The 20848-nt window shown below is 39.2% G+C and overlaps 1 protein-coding gene across 3 annotated transcripts in view; it reads right to left on the bottom strand.

Moving 5' to 3' along the window:
* Nucleotides 1-17237, bottom strand: part of MDFIC2 (MyoD family inhibitor domain containing 2) — a 39336-nt gene extending 22099 nt beyond the window's left edge. Inside the window, exons 1-2 of one of the 3 annotated variants that reach the window (XM_085516228.1) lie at nt 16954-17237; nt 16185-16272 (exon numbers count right to left, since the gene is read on the bottom strand). In XM_085516228.1, the coding sequence (XP_085372354.1) occupies nt 16185-16272; nt 16954-17208 (343 nt within the window). In that variant the 5' untranslated portion in view covers nt 17209-17237. The remainder of the gene's footprint in view (nt 1-16184; nt 16273-16953) is intronic. The other 2 variants (XM_015875453.3, XM_085516227.1) reach the window with 2 other exon arrangements.
* Between the last annotated feature and the right edge of the window lie 3611 nt (nt 17238-20848).

The raw sequence follows: 20848 nt of genomic DNA, 5'->3' as shown, positions 1-20848 counted from the left end.
TAGGACAGCAGAGAAATAGGATGCTCCTAGAGTTTACCTGCGAATAAGCTGATAAGTAATGTTGTCATGCTTCTAAGAGTTTCTGGAGTTGCTGAGCTGCATCCAAGAATCAACTACTCTCAGCCTTCTCCCTTTGGAAGGTGGTTTTATTCCTCCCCATTTCCCAGAAGTGAGAAGAGCAGAGATGTATGGAAGGCAGCCTGTCTGGCTGCTGGTGGGGAGAGAGGCCCGCGGAACGCATAGAGAAGCAGGGAGGGGATGAAGCTGGGGAACAGACTTCTTGGTAAACACTTGGTATAGTTAGTGCGTTTGCTGCTATATTTTCTGCCTCTAGTTAGCCATGAAGTTGTTGCCATGAGGGCAAAACTTTTCAGGGACTCCAGTGATGGCTGGAGATTTTCCAGCCGTTTTCTTCTCCCTTAATCTAATTTAGATATCAACAGCAGTGCACCACAACTTTTCCTGAGGTGACTTCTTGAGTAGTTGCTATCGCCTATTCTCAGAGACAACGTGGGAGGACCACACGTAGTGCTAGCACCACCAAACCTGGTGTGTGTCTAAAAGAAGGGTATGAGACTGTCAGGTCTGGCATAGAGTTGTTTTTTCTTTGACTCAAATTTGTCAGGGGTTTGAACTGCTGAAGGATTATCACAGATCTGAGTTTGGTGAGGAGGAAGCTGGAGTGCTCAAGTTTACATTTCTGATTCTGTTTCTCCTTAATATCTTCATAGCTCTGTCGCTGGAGTCTGCTGGAAGCAAATTTACTTCTTGAGTGTGACGCTGAGCAAAGGATACATACTGTTTTATAACCGCAGTTACTTAATATTTTAAATGAGCAAAAGGTCTTTAAATGATTTATATGAAAGTTTTAGTAGGTAAACAGTCCAGAGAAGGATCAGATGATCCACTGATTTAACTGGGGGTAGATTCTTTGCAGTCAGTGTGAATCTGGCATAGGAGACTGGAGCTGTGGCTCAGCTCTTTCATCTTACTGGTTTTAGGAGTGAAATATTGTTGAACTCCACACAACATTTCTGAAGTATGGTGATATAAGAGGAAGGCGACTCAGACCTTGCATGATGATAGACTAATTCTCCACTGATGTAATCATGCAACCAGAACAAGAGTGACTCACTCCGTCCATAAATATCTTAGGACCTTCTTCACATCACATTTAAATTTGTTCACACCAAACTCATCTCATTTGCTTGAACAGGCCTATTCCTGAGTAGGACTCATGCATGCAAGAGGAAATCCAGGCCCTTAAAAAAATGAAATCATAATTAATTACTTCTTAATAGCGGCTCTACTCAAAAAATAAAAAATAATAATTAAAAAAAAGTCTGGTATTTCCAAAAACATATTAGAAAGCAAAAGAGGATGATTTTAAGTGCATTAGTTTTTTTCTTAACCAGGCAGCAGTAGAGCTGTTGATAATGTATCATACTTACAATATGTTTCTACTGGCATTCGGGCTCAAAATTTTTTTTTTTTTATGTCTTCTTTTCAGTAGTTGTTTCATTAAAAGAGGATTAGAACTAACAAAATGCGACCAGCAGGTTTTGTGAATACCTCTTCCAAGAAGGATATATCCCCACCAGCACCTTCCATTTTCATTCCACTCCTCCTTTATAAACCTGTTCAGGTTTGGATCTCTGATCTCGCCCTTTCATGATCCCAAAATATTAAAAGATGCCATTCTCCATCGGTTTATACTTTTCCAGTTTGCCTGCTACAAATCTGGTTTGGCCGGGATGTTCTCAATGGAACAAAAATACTTTCTGTTCACCCCATCCTCAATCAGGTGCCAGGCAATCTGTTGTAGCTGTTCTGCTACCTGAGGAGCAGCGTGCATATATAGCAACCCCAGGCCAGCCTTCACTGTCACGGTATAGGAAACCAAAAATAGATGACATGAACATATTTCCTCCCATAAAGCTAGGTGAAATCTACAGATTAGCAGGTTTAGGTGATAGAAAATGTAGTTTTGGAATGAAGAACCTGGAGTCTAATACAAAAATAGTATCCATATTCTATACACATTTGAGTAGATAGGGATAGAACGTTGTATCTGTGCATTTCTCCTTTCCCCAGTGATGAGGGCTCTGCCAACAACCTGTCCTCCACATCAGGTGTACATCTCTTCCTCTGTCAGCACTGCGGCTGGGAAGCTACAGAGAATTAAATTGCCTACAAACTCATACTTATAACTTATTTAGTGGCCACAGCACTGATTTACTGTGAAATTCAGGATTATTCTTAAGTTTGGGTTGTACTGGACATTGTGTTGTAGTAGTGCCAAAGGCAGAGGGGAAAAAGCTGAATTTTCAAGGCAAGGAATGATGCCAAAAAGAATCAAAGATGATGGACCTGAGAAGGACCTCCTGGCTTTGCTACTCCCAGCCCACATGGCATGAAAATCTCTATAGGATAACCCCTGATGTGTTTCTTCTCTCATTTCTACACAGACACCACAAAGTGACAATGCCTGAAACGCCTCATTAGGCAAAACTTCACCAAATCTTCATTGTTTGTCTGACATTTTCCTACCATCCCAACTGTTATTTTCTCTTTTTCAAATGCATAATTCTTAAGGACATCAGGACAATTGTTATTTCAACCCTAAATTTACTGAGGTTGGGTTGATGTTTTGTTATCACTGACACTGCCTATTATAAATAAAACAAGCAATTGATCCCATTTCACTTTTTATGATAGTGCTAATGAAGTTCTCTGTCTCCCAGAAAACAACCAACAGGCTCTTTGCTACAGTACACATCTTTACAGATGATGGGCATAGAGGCTGGCTATTTTCCCCTTAAGATCACACGGGTAGGAATATACAGGCACAAAGCTATATTTTGAGTGCTAGGTGGGAAGCGAAAAGGCATTTATTTATTTTTTTCTCCAGTTTTGAATACTCTTCAGATTGCTAATGGACTTCATACTCTCTATTAAAAGGCCTTCCATAGCTTTCTTCTATAGTCAGGGAAAGGACTATGTGGATTCATTTTCTAGGTGGCTTTCCATCTCTGTATGGTGCATTGCTTTAATTCCTTTAGGTTCAGTTTGAAACATTTGTATAAGAACATTTATGTAGTTGTAGTGAAACTGCTAACGTTCTCCCAGGGGAAGCTGAATTTGTGAGGGTTCCAGTCATGCTTCTCTTAAAACAAGCTTTCCTACAGTATTAAGGAAGGAAAACCACAAAATTGCACTAAAATAGCAAAGAAAAAAAACAACCAACTCCACAGCCCACCTGTATAAAACTGCTTTCTTGTGAAACTAAACAGAACTGTACCTCCCTCCAATTTCAGAGTGTTCTGTAGTTTCATGAGATTCTGGGACCAGGCAACACAATTATCTCATCTGACCAGAGCTCAATAGAGCTCGTACAGCTTTCCCCAGTAATTTTTCCTTTGGAGTGAATTATTCCTCTGCACAAAAGTGAACGTGGTCAGACCCCACCATGTCTAACTAAGGGCTCCTTTCTTTTAAGCAAGGTGCTGCTCCCTGAAAGCCAAAGGGAGGTTTGCCATTGACTTTGAAAGGAGGGGGACAAGCTCTTTATTTGCGACTTAAAGCAAGCATGTTAGAATTATGAAGAATGATTATTTAAAATAGCAATGATGTAATATCAGTGTCAATTCCATTATTTTAACAGATGTAAATTTGCTCTGCTCTTGAACTCTGGTGAATTTTAATGGCAATATTAAAGAGATACTATTAAGACTACTTAAAAGAACTATTTGTAAAAAGTGTCTCCAGCTAGGGAAAAAAAGTTTAAATTGCTTTTTTATTCAGTCTGCACAATTATTTATTTGAATGGTTTTGTATATTACAAATTAATATGGATTAGAAGCTAAAAGATCACACTAATGTTACCAATAGCCGTGAGGCATGGGATAGCTTGCTCTGTTTAGGCAAAGACAATGGACTTCTTATGTAGCTGAAGTTTAGGTAGCCTACACTTCACCATACGGCAAATATAGATTTTTATGGTGCACATTATGGACAATATACATAAAGAAATACTTGAAATCTGGCTAAGTAACTTCAGTAGGGTACATATATGTATATTGTGAGGCAAGTTACAGGTCAGCTCCAATACTGTGCCTGGCTCATGGTGATTGTTGCCACTTTCCTTGCAGCCAAAGGAATTTGAAGGTACTCACAGAATCCAATTCTAATTTTCAATGGGACACCAATGGGAAAAGGATTTTACATTCTCAAACCAAAAGGAAAAATCTGCAGTAGTTTCTTTCACCTTTGCCTTGTTAGGAATTGTAAATATAAAGCGCCTTAGTGAAGCTGGACCTTATGAATCATTTGACCTAACAATTATGTTTTCTCCTAAGCATTTATGAGCAGCCTGAGAACGTGTTCTTCCAAGTACTCAGTTTTGATCCAAGAAGAAATGTCTCTTTCTATTAGTTTTTATTTCCTCCTCTTGCTCCAGATGGAGTATTATAGAAGGGAAATTTCATGGATTTTTTTTGTCCTTGGGGGGGGGAAGCAGGCATTTTTATCTTAAAATGACACTTTCTGTTTCACAAAAATACTTATAATTTCTGTGAAAGACACCGTGTGGAAAATCCTAGGCTGCCCTGTTATGGCAGGGAGGATGTGAGGGTGTATTTCACTGACACAAGCTTATGAAAACTCAGATTTGGGCACTGTGTATAATCACAATCAACAGGGGCAAAGATCTATTTCTTCTGCCAACAAAAGTTTATCACAATTCTTATCTCTGGATTTAACATCACTTACTCTATTATGCAACAACCCAAAGCAGACAGCTACTTGCAGCACTCCTTGTTTTGTAGCCCTTGGCTACCTGGTTTAGACATGAGCAATCCAGAACCAAGAGCTCAGGGCAGCCAGTTTGTAGCATAGATGACCAAAGCAACCGTACCTCTATCAGCATGTGGTTTTAAAACTGAGCCAAATGCAGCCTAACAGACAAATTGCAGCAAACTTGGAAGAGGTCTTCTGCCAGAATTCAAACCCCATTCTGCCAACCTGCTTGTAACTTACTGGTATAGTGTACATAGTGCTCCTGAGAATAATAAATGCATAATCCCATATCCCACAGTCCATTACCACATAGTGCTTGAAAAATTCCCCATTAACAAAACACAGTACATACAGATAAAAATATCAATGGGTCTCATTAGAGGGAGAAAAAGTGGAAATTATGTATTGCATTAAAGCCAAGTTTGGGGCTCTTGTGCAGAGTTTGAGGGGAGAAATACATTTCTGCAGGTGGTCTCCAGTGTGGAAGAAAGGATACAGTTTCTTGGCTATGCTGGCAGTTAGAAATAGATCAAGAAGCGGCCTCTATTCTAGACCAGTTTTGGTGACTTTGCTCCTAAAATCCTGGGTACAAGAATCTTATCCAGTGTTTGCCTTGCTCTGTGGCAGTGCTGCCCAGGTTCTGTTTGGTTGCACAGTGGCCCATAGAGTACTCCACTCTGGTTCTTATCAGCAAGACTGTTGAACTTTATGTGACAGGGATGCGAGTGGGGCTGAATTACTGGGGGGGATTGAGGCCTGAGATAAAGTAATGCAGGAGAACTGTATGTGATGAATACATACGGTGCAGAAGTGTGACTTGAAAACCACACAGGACAAACCACTTGCGCTTTAGTGTGTATATAATCTTCTCTTACCAATTGATAGGAATACCCGTGACTGATATCATTATTGCAAAATGCTGTTGCTGGCTGTTGCTGGCAGGACAGTGACTTTGGTATCATTCATTTCTATGAACAGCTTCTGCTCTTTAGGCCTGTTGTGCTCGCTTATGTGTGAGATGCTCAGTTTGTGCAATGGGTCTGAAAGGGAGCTTGATAGCTGCAGGACGCTGCCTGAAAGAGGTCCAAAAGGACCAAAGCTTAATTCTTGAGTATATAAACAAACTGTTTTGACCTGCTCTTTTGACTGAAATAATAGAATCTTTAACTAGTGGTGTTTATTTAAGGGAAGAAATGCTACTTTTCATAGATTTATAGAGTTGCATGCATCTTTCTTTGCATAAATGCAAACATATTGAGGATCTTTATGATTTCCTACTGTTCTTACTACACTGTAGGCAAAATCTGTGGCATCAGTTTCCACCAGGAATCTTTGCACCTTGCTGTTAATGTGGTGTTTCTGGAGAGATCTCTAATCTGCGGGAGAAAGAAATTAATGGAACTGGAAGTCTGGGTAGGGAGGTCTGTTGGTTTTTTGCTTGCATAAATTCTCTGCAAAACATGTGTGGCCCTTAAAGGCTGTGTTGGGAGGAACAGTTCCCCAAGCAGTGCAGCACCACGTATTTCTGCTAGCCTGTGTTCTCAGTGCAGCTGCAGAGCATATCTCATAACGTCATCAACTGCAAGCATGTTGCCTTGCCATTCTAGAAGGGCCTCCAAGACTGTAAATGACAATGGGCAAAAAAACTCCCTGAAATAAAACATTTGAGCTTGAATTTTTGAGCCCTGCTGGGTCACAAACCCAAGGCGATCGGTTTGTCCCAGGCTCTTGCCATGGAAGCTCTTCAAGAGAGTAGCTGGTCAGGTATGATACAGAACATAAATTACATGCTTTCAGGGGCATGAGAACTTCCCTTTTCTTTTGAAGCAAGATGAAGGGGAGAATGTTGCTGTTGTGCTCTCTAGAAGTTCTGGCAGGCAGGGTTAGAAGATTATGAACCTGCCTGGTGGCCCAAAGGTGTTACCTAGATATCCATGACATCTGTTTTCCTGAAGTTGATTGTGATGTGCCATTATAGTTTGACCACTCATTGTTCAGTTATCTGACAAGTTTGTTTTATTAAAGAAACAATGGTGTTTTACATATAAAACTGTTTCATTTTGTATGAAATTTAAGCAAAATGATCTTAATGACTTATGTAAAGCGAGGTATTGGGTTTTCCTTTTTCTTTCTCTTTTAGCCCTGGTCTCACACAGGCATATTAATGATTATTTGTCAAAGTCACACTGTTTGCTTACAAGGTACGAAGGCTTTTTAGACACTATAATGACAGCTTTTGATTCACTTGATAATATTTAGAATAAGCCATAAAAGCCAATCTCTGAACGAACAGACCGCTTTTATTGGCTTTTAGTGCTATTACTGCTATCATAAGTGGTAAATTGGCCTAATGCAAGTAATACTGCTGTGTCATACTGTAAAAACCACTGCTTAGTTTTATATTTTATTTATTTTTCATAGGCTTTTTTTTCTTTTAAGACACTGAGACTATACTACCCTTCTACAACTCTTGGTGATTCCCTTCAAGTGAGAGCTGGGGGAGCTTCCACTGCTGTTTGAATTTTTTTTTAAATATGGTGATTATCATCTCTGCTGGACAGTGCTGATCCTAAAGTTAGGGACAGAGAGTTGAAGAAAATCATCCTGAATTCAGATGTCATTTGTCAAAAGAGCTTCCAGAGAGCCTTGTATGCAGCCAGATTTGGTGTATTTATATAAGTTTAGAACATCTTTATTAAAATAACAATCTATATTCAAAATTAGAATATTATTCATAGTGTCTGCCTTGCTGCTTTCTTAGCCTCTGCTTTACATGCTACACTGGATTGACTATTTTTGGTACAACCAAAGCTGCCTGACTTCCTTGGGTTTGTAGGGTTCCTGCAGAGTCTCTGGGTCCTTTGCAAGGACCCTGCCTCTCTTAGGCAGCCTGAGGGGTGATGTTTCCTTGTAGAGTGGCAGTAAGTAAAACCCAAAGTCGTTACAGCTCAGGTTGTTCTGCTGGAAATGAGATATTTAAACATGTTTGTTTCCCGAAAGTGGCTGTCTCTCTGAAGCTTATAGCTGCAAGAGGAGCACTTGGTAGGAGGACATTACATGAAGCTGCACAACAAAACTGCAAATACCTGAGAATGTGCTCTGTTTTTCCAAGATTCCTCTGAACTTATTTCTAAGTTTTATGTGAGCTAAGTGAGCACCATGCATGTAGCCAGCATGAAACATGGCTGAGAGTAAACCTGAATGTTGGGCATGGCTTAGTGAGCATGGTGGTGCTGGGTCAAAGGCTGGACTAGATGACATCTGTGGTCTTTCCCAACCTTAATGAATTCCATAAATAAACTTTCTGACTGTCAGTACATAGGTCAGAAACCCTTGGGATGTTAGGCCTAGGAAATACCAGTCTGAATTTGGCTTTAGTGATTGAAGTACTTATGTGATTAAGTACTTGGTGCTGTTTGACCTGAGAATCAAGAGACAATGAAGATGAATGGTTCTTGGGCAATAAAAAAATATATTGTGGTGTTTTAAAGCCTGAATGTTTCATACCCAAATTTAATTTCATTTTGTTATACCATGAGACTTTTGAAAAAAAATTATCTTAATGGCAGATGAACCTATGTGAGTAATAATCACTAATTTAATTGAACTCATGCTTGAAATAATTGTTTACTTTCAATATCCCATGGGAACAAGAAGGTGAATCAGATTCCAACTATAATTTTGGCATCTGAGTATTTGTGCAGGTGATCATATAAGATAACCATCCTCTTTAAATCTGATGTCTGATGCTTGCTTTGGTAGAAAAACATTGCATAAACTTGTGCTCTTCTCTGAAGAACTCAGGTGAATTTATTTACCCAAATCTCCATCTCTGCTTTTCAAATACAGGTGCAGTTGCACTGTAGAAAAGTGTTGCTATCTGCATCTTTGATATTGCAATAACACTTTCTTTTGAGACTACATGTAGGCATATTTAAGCAGAGATATGCAGGAATGTAATTTGTCAGTAATCAGTTCTCAGATGTCTCAACACCATCAAGGCAATGTTTGTGTTTTTCTGCAGAGCACAACACTGAGCAGTGCATCTACTTCATCTCTGAAGCCTACTGACATATTCAGGGATAAGTTTTTTTCTTCCTGCACATATTTCTACACTGCGTATATTCATTTATATGTGAGAGAAAACATTATCGTGTTTAACTGCTGCAATCATAAGCACATTAAGTAGACAGATAATAAACAATCCATCTGAATTTATGATTAAGTTAATTGTGTCTGTGTTTTTCTAATGTGTTTATTCAGATTAAAGACTGAAATTAGAATGAGACTATATATAATCAGGAGACCCTGAGAGACTGTTTCAATCCTATAAAATAAGAATTAATCTAGTTTAGGGGGAAGGAAAAGATCTCTGCCACTTAAGTATTACTTAGGAGATAACGAATCTTTGTTCAGTTCTTTTTGAAGAGATGAATCTCAGTTATGGTACATGTCATAAAGAAACTTATCTGAATGGGGGGCTTCAGGTCTTTGTGTTTGCTTTCTCTACATTCATCCCTCCATGCAGCACATGTACATCTTAGTGTTAAGTTGAGACATCTTGGTAATAGGTTTCCACTTCTTGCTGGATAGGTTAATATGCTTTTGCTGTGACTAGAGCCAATCTATTGCCCTCCATGCAGGTGCCCTCCCAGCAGAGGAGTCCTTGCTCTAATCTGGAGCAATGCGCTCTAAGTAGTCCACTCAAACATATGTACTTGGGAATCCATACACCATGCTACTAGAGCATCTGGTAGCTGAGAAGCTGGAGTATTTTTTTCCTCTGGAAGATGTGAATTTAAGTCCTCTAACACAATTGTGTACTCTCAGCACAGAACAGACCTGAAGTGTCCCAGAAGAAGTCACTTCCCACTAAGCTGCTCTGATAAGGATTTTATTACGTCCAATATTTGTTATTGTACATATAGAGCAGACACTTGGTGTCTAAGTGTATTTCCATTTGGATTTAGTTCTAAATAATTATTTTAAATTGATGGAAAAATCAATTTTTTTGAACCTCAGCTAACATAATGAAGCATAATGTCTAAACTTTCAGAAGCAATAGATATAACACCAGAGGCAAATAGAAAAACAGCATGCCCAGGATTTAACCCACTTACTGCAATGCAATTGAGTATTTAGAAGCTGCCGTATTTTGGAAAAGTATTACAAATCTGCAAGGAGAAAAGGCCCATTTCTTATAATGTGATTACCTTTACCTTAAATATCTGATTGTTCCCCCAGTAGTAAGGATTTTGCTGTATTACTATGTGACAGTCAGTCCAGCTCTACATATCAGTGCATAACCTTGCAGGCCTACAAAACTCCTGAAAATTGGCACTGAGCTGTTTACATCCATGATGTCCTGTCTTTAAGCTTAATTAAGAATTTCACTTCTTTGAGATAATCTAAAAGCCCACCAATAATAATAATTTCAGTGTTTTTAGGTGTCTAATGTGCATTTAAAATCCAGCATCTCTCAGTCACCTCAGTATTCTCAGTATATTCTCAGTAGAATATAACACCAATGATATTTCCATTATTCAAGATAAGGGGAAATATGAATAATAATATTTTTCTGAGCTTTCTGGAGCGCAGGCTGAAGTTGATTAAAGAAACAGATTGGGCTGTCAGTGAGGAGAAACAAACCATTCTACGGCAGCGATGTATGTATTGGAGACTAACGCCAACAACGTCCCTAATTTGGAATAGGTACGCAGTCAAAAGCATTAAGAATTATCAAGTTTCTAAAGCATGCTTTTTTTCTATTAGCACAGAATTTTCTTTATCCGTCAAGGTATTCTGCTTACTACAGGCATCCTTCTTGTTTGTATTGCCTTCGAGCTGGGAAACCAGTTTCGTATTTGACCCTTCCTTCTACTAATTGAAGAGGTAAAAACAAGACATCTTGTGAATGCTGTTTTATTCTCACTCATTTATGCCCTGAGACAATTACAGGTATACTTTAAACGTGCTGCTTCAATTAAACTTCTGCAAATCAGTGTAACTCCACTACTTTAGTGGCATTGCTGATCGTGTTGATGCAGCCTATCTTACCACGGAGGTCCTTGGTAATGAGGATTCTGCTCTAACGTGTGCTGCTAAATCATAAAAACCAGCGGCTAATGTCTATTTGTGTTATTACATGGGGTTAGGGTTTTAATTTATTTTCTTTTTTTGACTGCAGTCATGCAGCTAAGGGGAAAATTTTGCACCGGTGGGATCAAGAGCAAAATTGCTCTGGAAAATCTCCAGGGCTGAGTGATACAAAACAACATCTTCAGGTATTGCCTTGCATTGGTAGTTGAACACAATGTATTTATTTCATTTGTGGAAGATACAGTTAAGAATTCAGACAAACCTAAATAAACCTTGTCCAGCTTTGAAGCGTGACTTTAAGATAACCCTCTCATCCACAGAAGTGTCAGTGTACATTCATTCCACCTTTGTGTCAGTACTCGAAGCCTTACATCTCCAAGGAGCCTCTGGTTCAAAGATCAAGGACCACTCAGTTTATAAAACTATAATTAGGAGTGGTGAGCTGGGACCATTGCAGATTTCATATACTCCCTTCCCATTGGAAGAGAGTCCTTAAATCTACTGTTTTACAACTTAAAGGAAGGGTTGTCTCAATTAATTCATGTGGTCATAGTCCTGAAGCTGACAAGGCATCTTCCAGGAATTTGAGCCTGCTGGGATCCTTGTCATCAGTTTTTAAATGTGCTTTTGTGTGTGTGTGTGTGGTTCTTATCTGGAAGCAGTCTGCTTAGACTACAGCATTCATCTTATAAGCATTTGGCATTTTCTGTTATGTGAAACTGAGTGGTTTTTCTTTGCTATCAGTACTCTATAAAGCTTTTCAATCCAATGACTTAATTCAGGCTGGGAGAAGGGAAAAAGCTGCTGGACACAAGTCAGCAAAATGCAGGAAACAAGTGTCCAAGTGTGCATGCAGTTGTATTTATCATTGTATTTACTGACTTCTGAGTATAGGAAGAACATCTCAAGTCAATATGTCCTTCCTGCTTTGTTACTTTTACAAAAATCTCTTAAAGTCTTTGAGTATCCAGGGTGAGAGGTATGATGGGGAAAAGGTGTTTGAGTGCTGCAAAAACAAGAAGATTTTGCTATTGGGAACACTTCCCAAAGTGGGCTGTGGGATGTTATGGGAAGGTACAGTTGGGAGTAGCCTAATTCCCACATCAGAGGTCTGGGATATACCGCTAAGAAGCATGGCACAATCTCACCCGATGGGATAACTCCTAGAATAAGGTATTATTTGAATAAAGTGAACAATGTCACCACAGCCAGGTTCTATGATACGAGTAAATCCTCCTTTTCATATGAACTGTGGTCCTTGGAGAGGTGAAATGCAATCCTGAATAGAGGCTCCTTTTACCACTTAAGCCCTGTTTTATGGTTTAAGTGCTGACCTTGCACTGACCCTCAGCACAGGGCTGAATTTTAGCCTACAGCGAAAATCTGCTGGCTAGAGCAGCCGATTAAAGAAATCAGGGCTCAATTTCTTACTCTTTGCAAGACAATGAAATTAGACTTATTTTTTTACAAATATTTCTTATCAATGAGAAGTTTAGGGCAGAATGGAGCTCTTTTGGAGCAGATCTGGTAATTAGCCTTTCAGCTATATTTTTGGCAGGAGAATGGCAAGGAAGCCATTTCATTAACTTTTCCCTGGAAGTTATATATGGAGGGCATTTGTGTACACAGCTGGGCAGCATAAAACAGGAGGGCTTTGTGTGAGAATATCCTGAAATGAAATTTCTGTGCAACTTGGATTTGTGTTCCTGGGCTGCCAGGGTCAGTTTGTGATGAAACCATGGGAGGGCAGTGTTAAGCCCTCACGTTTTCCCTCACATTCTGTCTTTTGCGAAGGATGCAGAAATGGGGAAGTAACCACTTCTTCCCCTGTGCAAGATCAGTGTCACCTTTTAAAGACCAGTGTCAATTAGATAAACTCCTGCCTGCTTCTATGTATCCATATGGCTGTAATCATCAAGTGATACCAAGAGATTATATGTTTGTAAGGCATTCCAAAAACCATATGCTGAATCTGGGTGTGAATTTAGCTCTGCTTTGACCTCTCTACCCATATGCTTGCTGTTCTGACCCTGTATCGCTGCCCTGGTGGAAAGAGCCCTGGTCCAAGTGGAGGAGGCACCTCTGGCTATGAGGGTGGTGTTCAAGTTGGGTATGTCCCTCTCACAGTCCCTGTGAGTGTTACTCCTCTGGTGCTGCATTTCTGAAGCCATATTTTGCAGAGGATTCTCTAATAACTGTGCTGATGGCCTGCTGCCAATTGGTTTTCTCAACTTTAGTGTGATCTTCAAAAACAATAACCCTAAAGGAGCATTCCATATTACTGTAAAAGGTAACTGATGCAAATTCTTGATCTCAGGACTTGTTGGGATTTGACTGTGACCACCTCTCCATCTTCATTGAGGTCCTCAAACCAGGATGCCTGCTGATGTTCAGAGCCAGGCTTTAGCACTGGGTGACCTAGGAGGTACCAAGCTGGTTTAGGACTTCTGTATATCCTCGGAAAACCAGACAGCACATCCACCAGTCTGATTCCATGGTTACATTTTTATTATTTCTCAATAGATCCACATTTTCATAGCTGCTGTGGAGGACCTCAGGCCCTTGATCAAATAATTACTTTTATGATAATTAAGAAACTAAAGGAGAGGGTAAATATATTGCTGTTCCTCTTAAAAATAAGTTCTAGGGCAGTGTTTTTATAGACATTACTCTCCAACACTGTGCTAGCTTGATGCAGCATTATTTTTTCCCTGTGTCATCTTCAACTCCAAACAGTCTTCTGGTGCATTTGTGGCAGGGATAAATGTATGTAGTAGTGGGTATGAGTGACTTCAAGGTAGAGTCATGAGTAGGAATCTTTTGTGTCTTCCTGCCTAAGGATACGTTTCAATAAACACAGCCTAATGTTTTTCTATAGCAGTTTTTTAATGTAGCTGTTCTGGTTTCTGTTTTGTCTCCTGGAAGCTTTTCTTCAAAATGAGGGTTTGATTTCAGCTTTTAGAGGCTGAGAGACAGAAATAAAGTATCTTCTTTGAACAAAATAGAAGAAAAATAAGTAGTAGCCAGATTAAAACACCATCTTCCAGCCCAGGTTAAAAACTCCTAATATTGAAAGCCAACAAGCAAGTAACAGATGCTTTCTTTTGGTGCTGACCCACTGCACTACTAGTCTACAGGCTGTTAGTCTGCAAAGCTCTAAGGAAAAACAAACATCTACAAGAGATACTAAAGCCACAGCCTTGTCTGTATTTTGATGTTTATTTCTGATACTATGTGGTTCATGATTGTTTCTTTTAGAAGGAACAAATAATCAATATAAAACCATGAATAAAAATAACTTTTCTTTAAAGCGTGATGTTAAAAGAACATATAGTCTTCTTACTGTGCTTGACGGAAACAGTACAAATCTGTTTTCCACTATTCATTGCTTATTAGAATGCCTGAAATCTATATGTAATGTATTTTTAAAGCATTTAAACATAGAAGTTAAGCTTCTGCTCCAGACAGTTTGTTTTAGCATACTCTAAAAAAGCAATGTTTGCTTTAAGCAAAGAAACAATAACAGTTTCTTAATAAGCAAATTTCAGTGTAATATTAAATAATGTCCATATCAATAACTCAAGGAAATATTCTGTCTCTTCTGAGACACTTCATCTATTTATTGACTCAGCTGCAGGAAAAGACTTTCAAGGCCCCGCTTCTCTGTTGCATTTTAGAGAAGAAGTGCAAAGAAATAGCGCTTGTCTCACTTTCTAAATATTACCTCCTCCAAGAACAAAACAATTAAAACATTGCTAATGACCCGGAAACCCAGGACTGTGGATCTCCTTAGGAGGGGGAGATCTACAGTGTGGATGTGCATCGGTAAAACTAAACCAACTCAGGAATATACTGGTGGGAGAATTACGATTTGGCTCCTGGAGTACATCTAGGCCAGAGGATGGGTAACTGTGTCAGGCTCACAGGGCTCGTGCCAATGGTCTAACCCTGCTCAGAGTGTCTTTCTTACTAAGGACCATTTAAAGTCCCTTGTACTTCTTTTGTAAAGTTGCAGTCTCTTGTGCTATGCTGTATTCTGATGAAACAAATATTTATTTCATCTATGTGCTTGTTGTTTACAAGCTAATGTGCAGTGCTATCTTGTAGAACCAGACCCAGATCTCACTCATCCATGCTGTTCTTTGCGATCCTCTGCTTGCAAATCTTCTGCCTACAGATGTAGCGGATACCTTGCAAGCAGGGGGTTTTGGTTGTCCAGCCAAACAAGCCCTACATGTTAACCAGTGAAACAACAAAAAACCACAGGGCAGAAGCTTTTAGGTTTACTTTAAGTTGCCACTGAGGTTGCATTAAAAATCTATCAAAATTAACTTCACAAGCTTAAAATAGAGAGACATGTTTTACAGATGACATAATAATGATTGTTGTCTTTTCCTCAGTACCCACCTAGTTAATGCTTTCAAAATATGAAGTCACTTGTTGAGTCTTCCCAAGGCATTTGTTAGGTTTACAATACAACTGCTTTCATTTAGAAGCCTTAATTCACGCTTAATGAGGCTTGTATCACACTTATCTTGGAAGCCTTTGCCCTAAGACTCACTTTAAGTCATATAATTATCTTACCTGCGTATGTATGAAATACAGTGAAGTTACTCTGCAATGATGAACTAACCTGCACAAAGAGGGCCTAAGAATGAGCTGTGTGTTAACTTACAAATAGTTCCTTTCCAGCAAGGCAATCTTTTTTGTGCATATAGGGATAAGTCCTGAGAAAACTTTTATAATCATGTGTTTGCTTTCTAAAATAGTTTAACATATTACTTGAAATACCCGTATTTGACAATTATTTGCAGTGAGAGAGCTACTAATTAGCTGTCAGTTCCAAGAGTCTATACTTCATGAACTGCTGACAACTGATATTACTTGATCCTAAAGTAACACACCGCCAAGTCCAAAGATTTGGGTTGGTTTTTTACATGTTTGAGGAAACTCAACACATGCGGATCCATTTCAGTAAAAGTTTGAGTTAAGAAAGTCTTTTCCTCAGGAATCAAGAGGATGGTCCATCTTTCTTAGTGCTGTAGTTAAGGTTAAGCAAAGCTTCCCAAGGAATGCAGGCATGTTGGGAAAACAAACTTTCAGGATACTTAGAATGTTGGCAGTTTAGGCCACTGTGCATCAGAATAAAACATACATGGATATTTCATAGGTGTCAAGTTATGGAGTTGGCGGTGGAATCCCCTAGACCTATTTAAAGCTGTAAGATTTCTAGTGTGGCTTTATTCTGAACACAACCATGCAACTAATAACCCAGCAATACAACTTACCTTTCTTCAGCCAAGAAATATTTTGCTTGTCATTTTCAAAACTTTCTGCTGGTTTGATTTGTGTCTTGTCTGTCTTGGCTTCTGACATCTATGAGAGGGAGGGGGAAAAAGGAATGTTGGGACATCAGGAATTCTCTTAACATTTATTTCAGATAAATATGTTCTCTGTTTAGGTTTCTGTTCTGAGGAATTGCTCACTTAACAGACACACTTTTTCTCTGCAGATTATTGATACTATATTATACCTGTCATTAAATTTATGTTCTGTTCCTAAATGCTTTATCAATATTACATAGTTGCTGAATATAGATGGTTTCTTTTGTAATGTTACCATAAATTACATGATGAAATGAATGAGTGAGACATTCATAGCAGGCTGCTAAGAGAAGTACATACAACAAACGGAATAGGCACTGTCTGGCTGTAGAGGAGCATCCAGCCTGCTCATCGTGGTTCAAAGTAGCTGTAAAGCCTGCTGTCAGAGAGGTATAATTATGTAAATAATGATCAGCGTTTATAAAGGCAACTCAAACAAACTGTATCCAAAAAAAATCCTTTAGTGCCACTTGTGACTATTTATTTGCTGTAACGAGAAGAACCACATGCAAGTTACAGTACCTGAGGGTATTATGTATACAGGAGCTATCAGCCCGTGCACTGTGGTTTATTTCCATCGCCTGCTAGCAATGAGATTAAGCTGTCCGGGCTTCTTCTAACTGCTTTCTATTTTTGCTGAATCCTTTTAGCAAAAGCATTTCTCTGTTTTTACCTGTATCTTCCAAACGAGGGTGAAGGCAGCAGGGCTCAGATGCTGAGGAGGAGTGCTTTCGGCTGAATCCCTTGCTGTGTGTTGATGTCCAGCATTCCCATACACTGACAAAACCGAAAGGATGAGCAGTGCACTCTCTTCCTGCCTGCTGTGTGGTGCTAGATTTGTCTTGCTGCCAGAATCAGCCAACTTATTGCTGAGGGCTTTTTTTTTTGTTGGTTTTTTTTTGTTTTTTTTTTCCCTTTTTGTTTGCATGCACTTCTAGGGCAGAGTAGTGAAGCAGGGGCTGGTCAGCATCCCAGCACTACTGAAGGGGTGGAAAATCAACAGCTTTGCAAAAGAAAAATTGGTTTGGTAAAGGTAATTGCTGCAGTTCATAACCCAGTGGATCAGCAAGAGGAGGAAGAAAAGAAAAAGTCAACCAGGAGATTAATAGGGATTAATCAGAGAAATTAGTCAATGTTTTGGCTAAATGTTAGTTGCAATACTGAAAGCTGTAGGAATTAGACCCTAAGTGTCTATTTACAGCCGTCACTTTGGCAAAGAGAAGGGTCTAATCCTGTGGGGAGCTGAGTGCTGTGAGACCCCAAGGAGCTGTGGGCATGGTGAGTGTTGGGCAGGACTGAAGGCTCATGTTGGAGCAGCTCTTGTGCTGGTGGGCAACACAGGGGTCAGTGTGGTGGGCTGGACTGCCCTCTGCCTTGGAGACACTGAAGCTTGGAGGTTGTTAGTTGGCTTTTAAAATGCCCTGTCTGTCTGTATCAGTGATACTTCTCTGATGTTGGTGGGAGCAAAGAGAAAAAAACTTCAGGGTGCTCAGAGGTCACTCCCTACTTTTTCTATAGGACAAAAAGCAAATGCCACTCTGCTTACCCAAACTGAATTTTGTGAGTAAATTGCTGAGTACTGAATGTACCCAGTTATTTTACCTTTTAGGCAATATTTACAAAATTTCAAGCAGTGTTTGTCACCAGATACTGTAATCCAAGATCCCAGTGCTTAAGTGTGGCCAATAAATAATAACATACTCCCTTTGTTATGACAATTATCTTCCTCTACTCTCCCATCACATGTCATTCTTGCAAGAAAAAATGTTTTGGTTTTTTTTTTTCTTTTTCTTTAAATCTCCTGTGCCAACATGCCTGAGATTCTTCTACCATCTTTAGCTAATTGTGAATTGCATGGTAAGTGCCTACTTACATCTCCAAATTGCAATGATTAGTCTTGCATGGTTTGAAAACCTATTTTAAGCAGGGTACTTTGGGAATAATTGCAACCACAGGGGGGAAACATCTAGGGGTAATATTTTAAGATCTTTGTTCCATTCCCCTTGGATGCAGCTTTGAGAGTCATCTATTTTCAATTGCAGTTCCCCTGCTTCTCACAGAAATACTTACCTATTTTTTTCAGTGTTGTTGCACCTGTAATACTTTAAATTTATCAGTGGTGTTGATTCTTCAGCTGGATTTGGTAGGATAGGCTACATAGCTTTCATTTGGCCCTAATAAAATCAACTGGTTTTCGTGTGGAACAGCCAAGAGCTACCTGATTGTAACTTGGACCTGATGTTAATGGCCACTTAAGAAGCGCTGTTTAAAATGAAGATATGAGTAGTTTCCAAAGCAAACTAGAGAGGAAAATTTATACATTCACTCAACACATTCATGTTTTTCTAGAGATTTTGTCAGCATCCTAATGTCTCCTAAACAAAGTAAAAGAGACAAGAAAAGCCCCTCCAAAACCACAGCCATGAGAGCTGTTGTTCTTTGAAATCACAGGCCCTAAAGACTTGTCTTCGAGTTTGTTTTTGCTGATTTTAAGGTCTGCTTGAAACCAGCAGGAGCTAGAGCTAAGTCCAGGTTGCCTCCTGGAGTGCAATAAATCAGCACTGCTGGAAGATGCTGATGGCCCATTGCTAAACATCTCCCTAAAACCTTAACGATACTGATTTGACAAAACCAACAAAATTTAAACCTGGCTTTTAATTTGCTTTTCAGCAAAGGTAACACAGGTTCATATTCTGAGATGACCTATCCATCTGCCATTCCCAAGTGTGATGCCTGCAGGATCCCTTTACCTGCTGGTAACATGCAAACCTTCAGATGTTACCTAACCTGAACCCTGGGGTTCAGGTTACCCATCACTACTATTCAGTTACTGGTCCTGGCGTTTCCAATCCAGAAGGATATAATACATTGTTCCTTAATCTCAATCAACTCTAATTTTCTACTGAGGCATGTTTGTGTGCTCTTTGTTTGTTTGTCTTTGATTTTTTGTGAGTTTTTTGGTTTTTTTCATCAATATTTCTGTTTCCTAATCAATCTTAAAGCAGTTAGAGGAAAGGCAGGCTTGCCTTGCATTCTCAATAGTGCTAGACTTTGATAAGGAGAAATAAAATAAACATTATGCAAGAAGGTCATTAAAATATTGAGTAAACTTGTTTCTATTAAAGCTGTAATTGAATTTTTAAAGCCATGGCCCATTTTAAATGCCGAACTTTAGTTTATGGAGTTTATGGTTTGATAATTCATTTCACTTTTATTTTATAGGTTTTACTTTATAGCCATTAAATAGCTATGGACCATCACTTGAACCTTTTCCTTCCATATTGTGAAACAGGGCATTTATATGGAGGTTTTTTTTTTTAAAGAGCATAATGCTAAAATAGATGCAATATCAATCAATTGCCAGATAAATGTACTGTATAAAGTGCATGTTGAGATTAGAGTGACTATTTTTCTGGTCTGCTCAACTAGGATTGCATTCAAGTCTTTGTGGAGAGGAAACTTTAATAGATTGGAGTAACCATCAAAGCAGAGGAATAAAAGTCACTGTTGGTCCTAGCTATGATAAAAGGTTGCAAGATCTCCTTGTGTGCACCATTTTAGTCAGGAGTCCAAAATGAGGCACTGTCCTGAGTCTAAGAGAGATGTTAGTTATATCCATGGGTCCAAAGTTATATTTCACTACCAAATGGGTTTTTTTACTTGAGGACTTGAACTGTGTACCTGGAAGTTTCATTTCCAGGAGATAGAATCTCATGAAATTTCTACATCGTATCATGAAATTAAGCAGTTATTTCTCTTTTGCATAGCCCAGGTAATATGTAGGTAGGCACTTGTCCACTGGTAAGTGGCGCTCTGTAGCTTTGGAATGCCCTACACTGTAGTAAATGTGTGTGTGGGGGGGGTGGGGGGGAAGTGTGATGAAACAGTCTTTGCTCCCTTTTACACCCTGGGGTGATCATTTCCAATAATAAAGTAAGTATAATGTGATGTGCCCTGTCAAAGTTAAGGAATTTCTTCTTGATCATGCATCTGTAGGTAGAATATTAAGTTGTGGGAACATGGTATACAGCCAAATTATCCTGGTGATTACATGTAAAATGCATGGTTTTTTAGCCGAACCGTCATGTCCTGTGAGTACTTCAAATGCAAAGCAGCCTGTTTATATAGATTACCTCAAACTGGCACTGACAAATGATCTATATGCTGCAGAGGCTCTGAGCAGTACAAAGATAGTCAGACTTCACTCCCCATCACTCTGTCTAATAGATACTGGGTTATTTTTCAATAACTCAGTGTCCTACAAGAGAGATACATGGGACATTATCTCACTTTGCCACTTTATGCCATTCTGAATTGGTAAATGGGAGTATGTTTAGGTGGAAGGAAGACATAAATTCCTCCTACCAGCTGTAAATTCTTGGATTGGTTAAAATGAAGGCCTAAGCTTTATAATGTTTTTAATCCTAATGCGAGGCACGTGAACCTTTGTGAACCCTGTCTGCAAGCAGAAACTTCTCCTGTATTGTTTGGTTTTTGGTTCCCCATTACCTGTGTGAGTGCTGTCTTTATAGATGATTCTGCGCTGGTGGGCATTTAAATGGCTGTGT

Source organism: Coturnix japonica, chromosome 15, assembly GCF_054131305.1.
Source record: "Coturnix japonica strain WE chromosome 15, WE-NBRP24, whole genome shotgun sequence".
Taxonomy (NCBI): Eukaryota; Metazoa; Chordata; class Aves; order Galliformes; family Phasianidae; genus Coturnix; species Coturnix japonica.
Note: the sequence above shows the minus strand (reverse complement) of the source record. Positions and strands in the feature narration are given on the sequence as shown.